At 36.1% G+C, this 12103-nt stretch overlaps 1 protein-coding gene across 2 annotated transcripts in view; it reads left to right on the forward strand.

Annotated features, from left to right (window-relative positions):
* Positions 1-12103, forward strand: part of LOC135732745 (netrin receptor UNC5C) — a 165595-nt gene that overhangs the window by 117365 nt on the left and 36127 nt on the right. Inside the window, exons 6-8 of one of the 2 annotated variants that reach the window (XM_065251019.2) lie at positions 1678-1845; positions 7527-7691; positions 11482-11538. In XM_065251019.2, coding sequence (XP_065107091.1) covers positions 1678-1845; positions 7527-7691; positions 11482-11538 — 390 coding nt within the window. The remainder of the gene's footprint in view (positions 1-1677; positions 1846-7526; positions 7692-11481; positions 11539-12103) is intronic. The other variant, XM_065251020.2, reaches the window with a different exon arrangement.

Below are 12103 nucleotides of genomic sequence, written 5' to 3' on the forward strand. Positions count from 1 at the left end.
CATCCTGTCTTTCATTCTGTCTGTCTTTTTTCATTCTGTCTTTTATTCTGTTTCTCTCATTCTGTCTCTCTCTCATTTTGTCTTTCATTCGGTTTCTCTCATTCTGTCTCTCTCTCGTTTTGTCTTTTATTCTGTCTTTCTCTTTTTCATTCTGTTTTTCATTCTTTCCTTCACTCATTCTGTCTTTCATTATGTCTCTCTTTTTTCATTCTGTCTTTTATTCTGTTTCTCTCATTATGTCTTTCTTTCTTTCTTTTATTCATTCTGTTTTTCACGTTATCTTTCATTTTGTCTTTCATTCTGTCCCTCTCTTATTCTGCCTTTCATTCTGTCTTGATCTCATTTTGTCTTTCATTCTGTATCTCTCTCTCATTCTTTCTCTCTCTCATTTTGTCCTTTATTCTGTTTCTCATTCTATTTTTCATTTCGTCTTTCATTTGGTCCCTTTCTTATTTTGCCTTTCATTCAGTCTTTCTCTCATTTTGTCTTTTATTCTGTTTGTCTCATTCTGTCTTTCCTTTATTCGTTCTGTTTCTCATTCTATCTTTCATTTTGTATTTCATTCTTTATCTCACTCTCTCTCTCATTCTCTCCTTCATTCTGTTTTTTATTCTGTTTCTCCGATACTGTCTTTCTTTTGTTCATTCTGCCCCTTTCTTATTCTGCCTTTCATTCGGTCTCGAACTCATTTTGTCTTTCATTCTGTTTCTCTCTCATTCTGTCTGGCATTCTGTATCTCTCTCTCTTTCTTTATCTCTCTCTTTTTCTCTTTCTCTCTCTCTCTCTCTCTCTCTCTCTCTCTCTCACACTCATTCTGTCTTTCATTCTGTCTCTCTGTCTCTATACAGATGATGGTTTTTTTCTTACCGTATTGAGTGAATAATTACAGTAATTTGTACTTTTAAAAATAAAGCCTCCAATTAGAAGCAACAATAGTTTTGCAGTATATATTCACATGAGACACCTTACACAAATAAAGTATGTACATTACGTTTATAATAAGAAATAAATTCAATTCACATTCCACACACACTATAAAATAATTTTGGGAAAAATATGAACAAACCTAACCACTTATTTAAATGCAATTTGGACATTTTTAAAGGTCCTTTTCTTTTTGTGTTTTTGAAGCTTTGTGTTTACAGTGCACAATATAACGTTCATGTTTCACGTGTAAAAAACGCAGTATTTACTTATCTGTATAGCGCTGTTTTCATTGTCCTATATCGTCTGGCAGTGAACTTTGAGCTTTATCATTTTACAGGTATTATTTATACTATTATAGCAACATTACACAGTAACTAGGGTTTAAAAATGGGATCAGAAAGAACGTGACCTTTAACAGTTGTGTTAGTTATTTTTCTCGAGCATGGGTTAAAACAGCCCAGCATTTTTAGATTGCAGTTCATTTTCCACAGCTACAGTAGTTTATAAATAATCTATTTGAGAGCCATTTACTGTGTGGCCCTATTCAAACCAAGTTTTACTTATTTTACTTTAAATGATTTAAATATCATTGTTTAATTTCTTTTGTAAAATTGCTATTTTAGTTTTCAGATAATTTTGGTATAATCTTTCAGTTTTCATCTGCTCATGATGCTTCACTTCATCAGAAACTGCTCCAATAATCATCATTAAAGCATAAATTGCATTTTTGTTTTTGTGTTGTTGTTGTAGTAAACGGAGGCTGGTCGACGTGGACCGAGTGGTCAGTGTGTAACAGTCGCTGTGGACGGGGCCTACAGAAAAGGACACGTAGCTGCACCAATCCTGCACCTTTAAACGGGGGCTCGCCATGTGATGGACAGGCCATCCAAAAAATCGCCTGCACCTCAGTCTGCACAGGTACCACTCAATTTAAGTAGACACCATATTTATTGAGGCTGTAAAAGACAGATTATGTGTCAAAACTACATCTGTATCACAACCTTCGTTATCTTTGTATTTTCTTGTAAAATTTTGTAAAAAAAAAAAGTAATGCAGACTAAATAATAGCAGATTTTGGCTTAATACATTATCAACCCCTGGGAAGTCAGCTGACATTGGCTTAGCTTAGCACACTCTTCTATGCGTTACATTATTACTACGCTCGCTTGTACGATTTAATCTTAACCGCTGTATTTTGCAGCTTATGTTGTCCATCGATTTTTTTGTGTGTGTTTTCGCCTGCTTTTATTAATGTATAGCTGCTTTAAAACACTTCAACAAATTTAAAAAGCACCATATAAATTACATTTAATTGAATTGATGCAAAAATCAAATGTTTCATCTTCTATAAACAGTTTCATTGGTGCGGTGACGTGATGCGCGTCTGGTCCGAACTTTACTTCCGATTTTAGTTTTTTTATGGTCTGACTAAACTGAACTCTTGAACAAATACCTCGTCCAAAATAACTAATTTTTTGGTTTCCTAGGTAATCTACGTGTTGTTTATTTTGCTTGTTATATAAATAAACTATGTTTAAAGTACTTTGTTGTTATTTATTCTTAGCAGACTTTACTGGAAGTTATGTGTTGACCACGAACGCCGCTTGTTTACGTTTTAACTTCTATACAGTAGTGTCATAGACATCTTGACAGAAATTCTAGCATACATTTTTTGCTAGTTCTGATATCAAGATGACATCATGCATATCATTAAAGATGACAGGAAAGGTCCATGACATAACACAATTTTTGGAGTTTTGTAATAGACCCCTTACGAAAAGTTACAATGGTTTTAATACAGTAAAAAAACAACATGGTAACTACCGTATTGTTAAATTACCATGGTTTTGCTGCAAAAGCCATTGTTATACCATATTTACTGCAGTAAAACCTTGGTTTTACCAATAGTTATCAACGCTCCAAAAACATAGTTACTTTTCATAAAATATTGAATATTGAGACTAAACCTGGGATAAGAAAGTGCACCTGATATTATATTCTATAATGATTGACATATAAACTGTAATATGTTTGTGTCAGATTGGAGACATCGTAGCTTGAAGTTGCAGCTGAGATTTCAGCTTTAGAAAGGCTGAATTGTTTAATTACTGAGAAACTGATTATGGTAATTCACACCGAACATGAACACACATTAGATCTGTCATTACATCTGAAAGAAACATGAAGATATTTCCTCCACTTTACATGAAATCATTCTGGCAGATATTATGCAATGGAATCTCCAAATGAGAAATTACTTCCATAAAATGTGGAATGGAAAATTCACTATGGGAGTATTGACCTACAAGTGAGGCATTCCTTTCATAAAAAATCCTTTTAGTTTAAACCTTGACAGTTTAAGTTTTTTGGACTCCAGATATGAGGAGATAAATGCAACTTTCTATGGTCCATCAGTTCAGTCTTTCAACTCCCATATTCTTGGTCCCCTAAGGGCCGAGCACATTTCCATTCCCTCCTGCTGGTGAGAGCGAAGCAGGTGAGATTAAAGCACCTTTACCCAACAGCAGATATGCCACACTTTAATGTCTGACCCACATATAGCCATTTTCACACAGAGATTACGGAAAATACACAGTTTGTCCGGGATTGCTTGATTTTGGTTCATTCAAAATGCCAATGATTTTCCAGAATCTATTTCTTGCCATACCATAAATATCCTGTAAAGACATGTGACTTAAAGGGCTGCACTTGGTTATTTTTATCTGCAGCTTCTAAAATTTGCTTATTATCCGTGATTTCTCTCGAGAGATACGTGCATTTTTGTTTATTATAAGATCATAAGGAGCGCGTGATGCGCTGTTCTGTCATGCTGGTTGATGATCTCAGCTTCAGCGTGGATAGCGACAAGCTCCCTGATCTCTGCTTCAGTCCAGTTTGCGGACATTTCTTGTCGTGAATGTTAATCTGCATTTAAAGGGACACTCCACTTTTTTTGAAAATATGCTCATTTTCCAGCACCCCTAGATTTTCCAGCACCCCTAGAGTTAAACTAGGGGTGACCCCGAATAGTCGAAGATTCGATGCATCGATAGGAGAAGCCTGATTCGACTACCAATCACATAGTCGAATCGTTGCAGATGTGTTATGAAATGAGGATCATTCAATTTTGGCCGTATGGGTGCACACATTATCTGATTTCACATATAACAGCTTTCTCACAATATATTAATATACTGCATATTATGATAATGCTGCAAATAATATGTGAAGTAGCAGCTTTCAATAAATATTTTTAAAATGCGTTAATAAATCCAACAACCCCTGTGACCGGGCTACACATCCATAAGAGGTTTCTATGTTAATAAAGCCTTGCCTCTTTGTTTCAACATTTAAAAGACAAAGCTGGCAAATTAAACTATGACTTTCGTTCTTTTAATAATTTCTATATTTTATTTTATTTATAAATCACTTTGGGTTATCTGATTTAACTTTGGCTTGTGTTTTGTTTCCGTGCACTTGAGGCATTTTGCATATTTGTTCTGCACTTTGTTACTTCTGACCTTATTTTATAAAAAAAAATTATTTATTATAAACGTAAATTCCGATCTAATTTAAGTATGTAAATTTTTGATAGCTTTTCGTTGTATCGATGTTGCGCTATTGCGTGCTGGCCATGCTTGCGCATGTAATTTAGCCGAACGGGTTAGGTGCTCTGCGTCTTATATTTAGGAGTTCATCAAACTAAACATTAAAAAACGGATGTTTTTCGACGAGTATAAGTTTTTAAAATGTATTTAAAACAGAGTGGTTATATTGTCTATCTTAAAGTTAAACTACAACAGGTAAGCCATTTTTTTATTTCGGTGATGAAACGGAAACTAGTATCTGCACCGAACCTATTTCTGCCTGACACGAATGTCTTTCTTGTGATTTAATATTATGGTCAGTCGGTGTTCACTTTCAAATGATAGCAAAGAGATTCCTGAAATAAATAATATCATCCGGTCTTTCTGTATCTAAAGTGAATACAGAGATGATCAAAGTCAAAGCAAGCATTTCTGTGCTAAATAATAACGCATAGTGTCTATAAAATCATTAATTTTAGTGTTTTTCTTGTTATAAATTAAAGTTTAATGAATTGTATATAAAGATTAGTTTTTATCATTTACAGTCACAATCACAAATTATTTGTCATTTCTCATTTGTCGGGTTTTTTTGGTCATGACTGCTTTGACGCGCTATCTCCAAATTAAATAAAAACACTTAATTGTAGCCGGAGTTTCCAAGGCAGGATCACCTTTGTTATTTTTTTAGGTTTAGTTATCAAATGTATTTTTGTGTGATGTTCTGTAGATCGTGGCTTTAAAATGTTATGAGGAATAATTAAACAAATGTTGCCTTACATTTTACCTTAAAAAATATATATATAAATGCATCCTCAGTTTTGTCTTCGTTTATTACTTGAAAAACAGTTTTGGTCACTTTATCAGACAGTTGTTTATGTGTGCTGCTTGTGAAAGAAAATAAAAGTTACCAATTTGTACCTGCACAAACATAGATGATTCGACTATCGGTCGACTATGGAAAGATTCGAAAATTCTGATTCGAATATGTAAATCCTTAGTCGAGGACACCCCTAAGTTAAACATTAAATTTTTACCGTTTTGGAATCCATTCAGCTGATCTCCGGGTCTGGCGGGACCACTTTTAGCATAGCTTAGCATAATCCATAGAATCTGATTAGACCATTAGCATTGCGCTTAAAAATAACCATAGAGTTTTGATATTTTTCCTTTTTAAAACTTGACTCTTCTGTAGTTACATCGTGTACTAAGACCGACGAAAAATTCAAAAAGTTGCGATTTTAATAACTATACTCTCATTCTGGCGTAATAATCAAGGACTTTGTTGCCGTGACATGGCTGCAGGAGGCGCAATGGTATTCAGGGTTCCCAGGGGTCTTTGAAATCCTTGAAAGTTTGTGAATCTGGGGAAAAATTATTCAAAGCCCTGGGAAGTTATTGAAAACATACATACATAGGTACAGGTCATTGAAAGTGCTGAAAGTTTTGTGGAAAAAAATCCATATTAGGATAATATTAGGGATGCACCGAATATTCAGCCACCGAAAATTTTCCGGAGGACTTTTATCACCGAAACAATACGGCCGAAATGTTGTGATGACGCAAACAGAAACCGCGACCTGCACGTGGCTTGTCTGAAGCAACATGTATGCGGCGTGGATGTATTTAACGGCAAAAAGGCGCTAAAGTACGCACAGAGGCACATGCGGTTGTGTCCGGTACAGACGTGATCATCACAGTGAGTACGCCCTTTAAAGATCAGAACTTTTGATGTGTAAACTTTAGAGAGAGTCGCGCAAATGTGTCTCATACTGTATAGTCCATTAACATACATGTGCCGAATAAAGCAATGAAAAACAACGCAACGTTTTTATGCTGCGCTGTTTGGAATTCGCCTTCGTTCTCTGTGCGCGCGCATTTAAGTGCCCTCAATAGTGCACACAGGAGTGAGACGCAAACAAGCGAACGTAAAATCTTTCTGTTATTGACAGGGCACATATAAACAAAATTATCTCCAAAGTATTCTTTTTCTAATAAAAACATTTGTTTATGTCTTGAGTGTATAGATTACAGTCATAAACCTCTCTGCTTATTTAAAGAGACAGTAACCTCAATTAACCTACTTTAGTCTAACAAAGAGACAAATAGCTTTAAAAATAATAATATATTTAATTTATACAATAAAGACAGTGTTATGACTCATTTAATTCGATTTCTGTACCTAATGCTAATGTTAGCCCTTATTAATGTGCAGCTTTGTTCTTTTTTATAAATGTTTGCAATTTCTTTATTTGTTATTAGATTTTCCCCACCCCCTTTTTGCTGATCTGAAAAATAATCCGATCCGTGCCTCAAAAACTGTAATGTGATCTGAACCGTGAGTTTTGTGATCCGTCACACACCCCTAGTAAAGTTAGTACACAGTGATAGCCATAAATGCATTTGTACTAATAATTGGCATAATAATTTATTTTGGTGTTTCGGTTTTTCGGTCTTGGTTTCCTCGGTTTCGGTTTCGGCCAAGAATTTTCATTTCGGTGCATCCCTAGATAATATCATAAACTGATAAACTGTTTGCTTTATATGTTTATATCTTCTGATACTAGGTATCATTTACAAGAGCGATCCCAGAACATTTACAGGACGTGTTTGTGTTTGTGTTCACACAGAAGGCCAATTTTACGGAAATTTTCTGGGAACAAAGTGCTGTGTGAATAGGGTTTATTATACTTGCTCTATCATGCACTTACTGTCTGTGACACAAAACTCAGCGAGGCTCAGAATTCAATCCGGACTCAACCAGAGCAAAGCCTTTAACCTGACAAAAGAGGATTTGTGGAAAACAGCAAATCATAGAAAAAAGGATTTGCCTTCACTTTTATAAATGCAATATATTCACATATTCTGACAATACGATGCTTTCTCCTCAGCCCGCCCAAACCACTTTATCCACCGAAATCCACTCACTTTCTCTCATACAGTCTGACAAAGATATCTTTTTTTTTTTTAAAGTTTATCACACTTTTGAACTTTATTATGTGTGTTTGTACGCAGTGGATGGCGAATGGGCCGACTGGAGTAAATGGTCGGCGTGTAACACAGAATGCACTCAGTGGAGGAACAGGGAGTGTAACGCTCCTGTACCACAGAACGGAGGCAAGGATTGTGATGGAGTCACGCTACAGGCACAAAACTGCACAAATGGACTCTGCCTACAAAGTAAGCGAATACTCACACGCACACACATGACACACAAATGGTTTAAGAAACAATTGTGACCATTGGGATGCGTGGAGATGCTCTGGAGCAGGGGTCTCCAACCTTTTTTGTGAGCAAGCGCTACGGCAATGAATAAAACCTTTTGATATACTCAAAACTTTTTTGTTTTACTTGTTTATTTTATTTTACTTGTTGATATGTTTTTATATTGTTTAAAATGTTACTGTACATAAAATAGCCAAGTTAATATAAAAAACAAATAAAGAAATATTACAATTGAGACTATAAATAGAATGTGCTTTGGTGCAATCGGGGTTCAAAGCATTTTGGGATCAAACACCATTTGAATGGAGCTTTAAATGGACATTTATACATTAAATTATTTATTATAAAATTTTTCTAATATAGAATTTTTTTTGGCGGGCACCTCACAGACTCTGTGCGGGCAACCTGATGCCCGCGGGCACCATGTTGAAGACCACTGTGGAGACATCCATGTACTGGTCCTCAACAGTGTGTTCTGAAGAATAATCACCCACAATCCATTGCAAACTTCAGCTCTGACTCCAAGTCAAATCCAATAAAATTGAACATTTTTCCTGCTAAATATGAGATAACCTGCATTTGTAAATACTCACATATGCATAAATACACATTATATTTACTCTTATGCTTAAAAAGGTCATAAAATAACTATTTTTGGTCCCCCCAATCCACTGCAAAGAACCTTTTGTGCAAAAGAAAGGTTTGGTGGATGTGTACCTGTGGCTCAGTAGGTAAAGCATCACCATGGATTGAATCCCAGGAAGCACATAATAAAAAAATTACTTTGAATGCATTGTAAATAGCTTTGCATCTGCTAAATTTAGAATTGTAAATGTTAAGTATGCTTGTTTTCAAGAGTGTATTATGGTTAAATATAAAAAATATATAATTATTAAATATTAGATACTGTATATAGATATCATTTATCATTATTTATTGTGCATAAAAACATTCAATCACTGTCACAGTGAACACACTGTGAATATTGGTCATGAGACTTTTTTTTAAAACATGAGGTTTGATCGCCTCTGCAAAACTGACAGGTGACATGAATGTATGCGATCATGAGCCATCAGCGTGGCAGTTTAATTTGTTTTCTGGTGTTTAGAGAGATTATTGTGAGTGAGAGGGCGAGAGAGAGAGAGAGAAAGAGCTAGAGAGAAAGAGAGAGAGAGTCTCAGGGTGTAAGGGATTTAATGTCTGTCTCTCTCCCCTCAGGCTCTTCCTCCCTAAATTTCAAACTTTAAAAGTTTCTCCTCTTAAAAGTTGAGTGGCGCAATCCATTTAACACCACTCATCTCAAGCTCTTTCAACACAGAAATATATCTCTCTCTCTCCAGCTCCCAAATGTCATGTGCTGCCTACCTAGCATGTAAAACATTATAAACATGCAAAGATTTTTGCCAAAACGTTGGAGGCAGTATAGACCAAATTCAATCCAAGTGATCAAAAGTGGTCAATATAGGAGGAGTTTGGGGGGTGCAGGGGGCCACTGCCCCCCCAGACCAGAGCCAATTATGATTTTGTCTGAGCTATTAAAGGCGGGGTGCATGATCTCTGAAAGCGAATGTTGATATTTGAAATCACCTTAACATACACGCCCCTACCCCAATAGAATCTGGACCTTCTTTTGATAGACCCGTCCCACAACACATACGCAACCCAGGCAACAGTGTCATTTAGTAGACATGCACCTTACTGCTGATTGGCTACAAGTGTGTTTGGTACCAGGCCCGACTTCCTTTTCCAAAGCCTCTGTGTTTTTTCAGAAATTGTGCACTACGCCTTTAATGAAATAGAAATATATATATTCATGTTATTTGCCTAATCTTAATATTGTAATAGGTAGACTGAGTAACTTAAGGGCAAAAATGTAGTTCATTTACACCATATTTGAAAACCATGAAGCCGCACTCTCTCGCTAATCTTAAAGTATTGCAGTACCCTTGTTTGCCGGTAGGTGCCCCACCAAGTACAAACGCGAAACTCCACCTATGGTGGTCAACGGTAACGGGAAGCCATTAGGGAAGTCGCGGCACTAGTCGGCCATGTTTGCCATGCCTCCGTGTGTTGCATTTTGCCCCATTCATATTAATAGCAGTGCTTAATCTTGTTATATCCAAATATCTTTGTCAGCGCTGAATAAAGGGGCAGTCAGGGTCCAAAGCGTTTTGGGATCGAACATTATTTGAAAGGAGCTTTAAACTTATAAAACCACATTACATTTGTACATTAAATGCTTATTTATTTATTTTTTATTCATTTTTAAAAAAACGTTTTAATATAGTATCTAATATATAGTATAGTATATCCTCTATAGAATCAGCTATGTCTGGCTCTCTCAAGGGTTTTTTTCTCTATAGGACTTTTTCCTTCTAATAAGATTAGAGTTTTTTTCTCCTAGGAGTTTTTTTAACCCCTAGGGAGTTAGCTGACATTGGCTTTACTTATAACTCTTGTCTATACGCTACATTATTACTACACTCACTAGTATCCTACTTTTGTTGTCCCCTGAGTTTTAAGTGTTTGCTTGCTTTTATTGATGAAAAGCAGCTTGAAACAATTAAACAATTGTGAAAAGCGCTATACAAATAAAATTTTATTGAAACAAATTAAATGTAATTTATCCCAATGCCAAATAAAAAACAAGTATATTTGCCAGGCATTTATCTTTACTGGAATCAATGTCACATTCTGTTCATGGACACATGGTGATAAATTGTGTTAACAAGGAGCCAACTAAAAGTAGCAGAGCTACTAACTAACCCCTGATCTAAAAATAGTTTGACCTATTCCTGTAACAAAAGACCCGTGGTGTTGTGTGACAAAACATATACACATTGTTTTTATGACTCACAGAGAGCTTTACAACTCTGAATCGAATTCCTGCAGATTATCAGATTATAAGTCCGATAATAAATGTGTTCTCATTTTTTGACACCACAGAAAACTAATTTATATTAACCACCAGCAAAATTTGAATGATTAAAAAATGACAAATAAATAAAATAACATATCAAAATCTGAAAAAAAAAACAGTCAGGAATATCTCCTCTTCAATGCTGGGGGTGTTTCCGCTGTCGGCATCGAAAGCACTCCCACTCGCGGGAAAGCTGCCGTCTCTCTCTACTTTCAAATACCGCTACAACCTAAATGGATGCTCACGATTGTATTATGGGCGGGGCCATGCTCGGGGGCTCCAGTGCATCATCGAGCCACCGTTTTAGCTCCGCCCAAATAATCCTTAACACAAAAATGTGGATAAACTGTTTAATGATCTAACTCCACAATTTAGTAAATAAATAAATGTTTAGTTATATACTGCAGTATGTCATTATGTCTTTACTGTATTAAAAATTGTGTGATATATTTAAATATGTAAGTGAGCTTTATTGTCATCAGCTAAATTCACCAACCTCAAGCTATAAATGTAGTTTCCACAGCATGTGATAAATGTCACAACAGACCAATGGGATACCTTAATATTTACTGTACCTGATTACCATCTCACCTGGGGAGCCCGAGCGTTAGATGTCATTTAGCTGAGATGCATTTTAATATGTAGCAGTTTGCCTTTCTGTCAGTGATGTATCTGGTGACTTCTGCATGTCCTGTTACAGTCTCATAAGCGCTCGCTCTCTCATCTTGTTATCACATCTTCTGATCGGATGAGTTGTCCCATGTCACCTAATCGCATCTCGCTGTTTTTATTTTGCATGAATTTGATTTCTTCCTCTCTCTGAAGGTTCAGTATATCAGCCATCCCTTCAGCCCGTGGGGACGAGAGAGCAGGGCTTTACATGTGAGTGTCTGTTTGGATTTTTGATTTTGGTTGCATGTCGTCTTTCGTTTGTGCTCTGCAGTCTTTTCGAGTGAAAGTCGCTGTTTGTTTGCTTGAGCGTTTCGATTTGTGTTCTGCGTTTTGTTTCTCCAGTCCCTCAGATCTCATCTAACGCACAGACACAAAACACTGTTGGAAAGCACATGAAGCATAGAGCTGAATGGAAAGCCCTCAGATAAAGCTCGGCTATTTTCAGACAGGACCCAGTCATACATACAAACATACATCAGGGTTTCCAAGGGTCATGGAATTTCTGGAATATCATGGAATTTCAGGGAAAGTCAGGGAAATTTATATTTTTTTCCAAGTCATGGAGTATCAGGGATTTTTATTACATTTTAGTTCCCAATTATTAAAATGTAATCTGCTAAAATTAAAATGTGAAATAAGGAATGCCGTTTCCGGGGCTCCACTGATTTCAGCTGATTTTTGGCACTGTTTACTCATTTCAGGCATTTAAGCAAAATTTTTATAAACTGTACAGGTGTACATTATCCGGGCTCACGACATCCCGGACATAGGTCAT

The sequence above is a fragment of the Paramisgurnus dabryanus genome, chromosome 5, assembly GCF_030506205.2.
Source record: "Paramisgurnus dabryanus chromosome 5, PD_genome_1.1, whole genome shotgun sequence".
Taxonomy (NCBI): Eukaryota; Metazoa; Chordata; class Actinopteri; order Cypriniformes; family Cobitidae; genus Paramisgurnus; species Paramisgurnus dabryanus.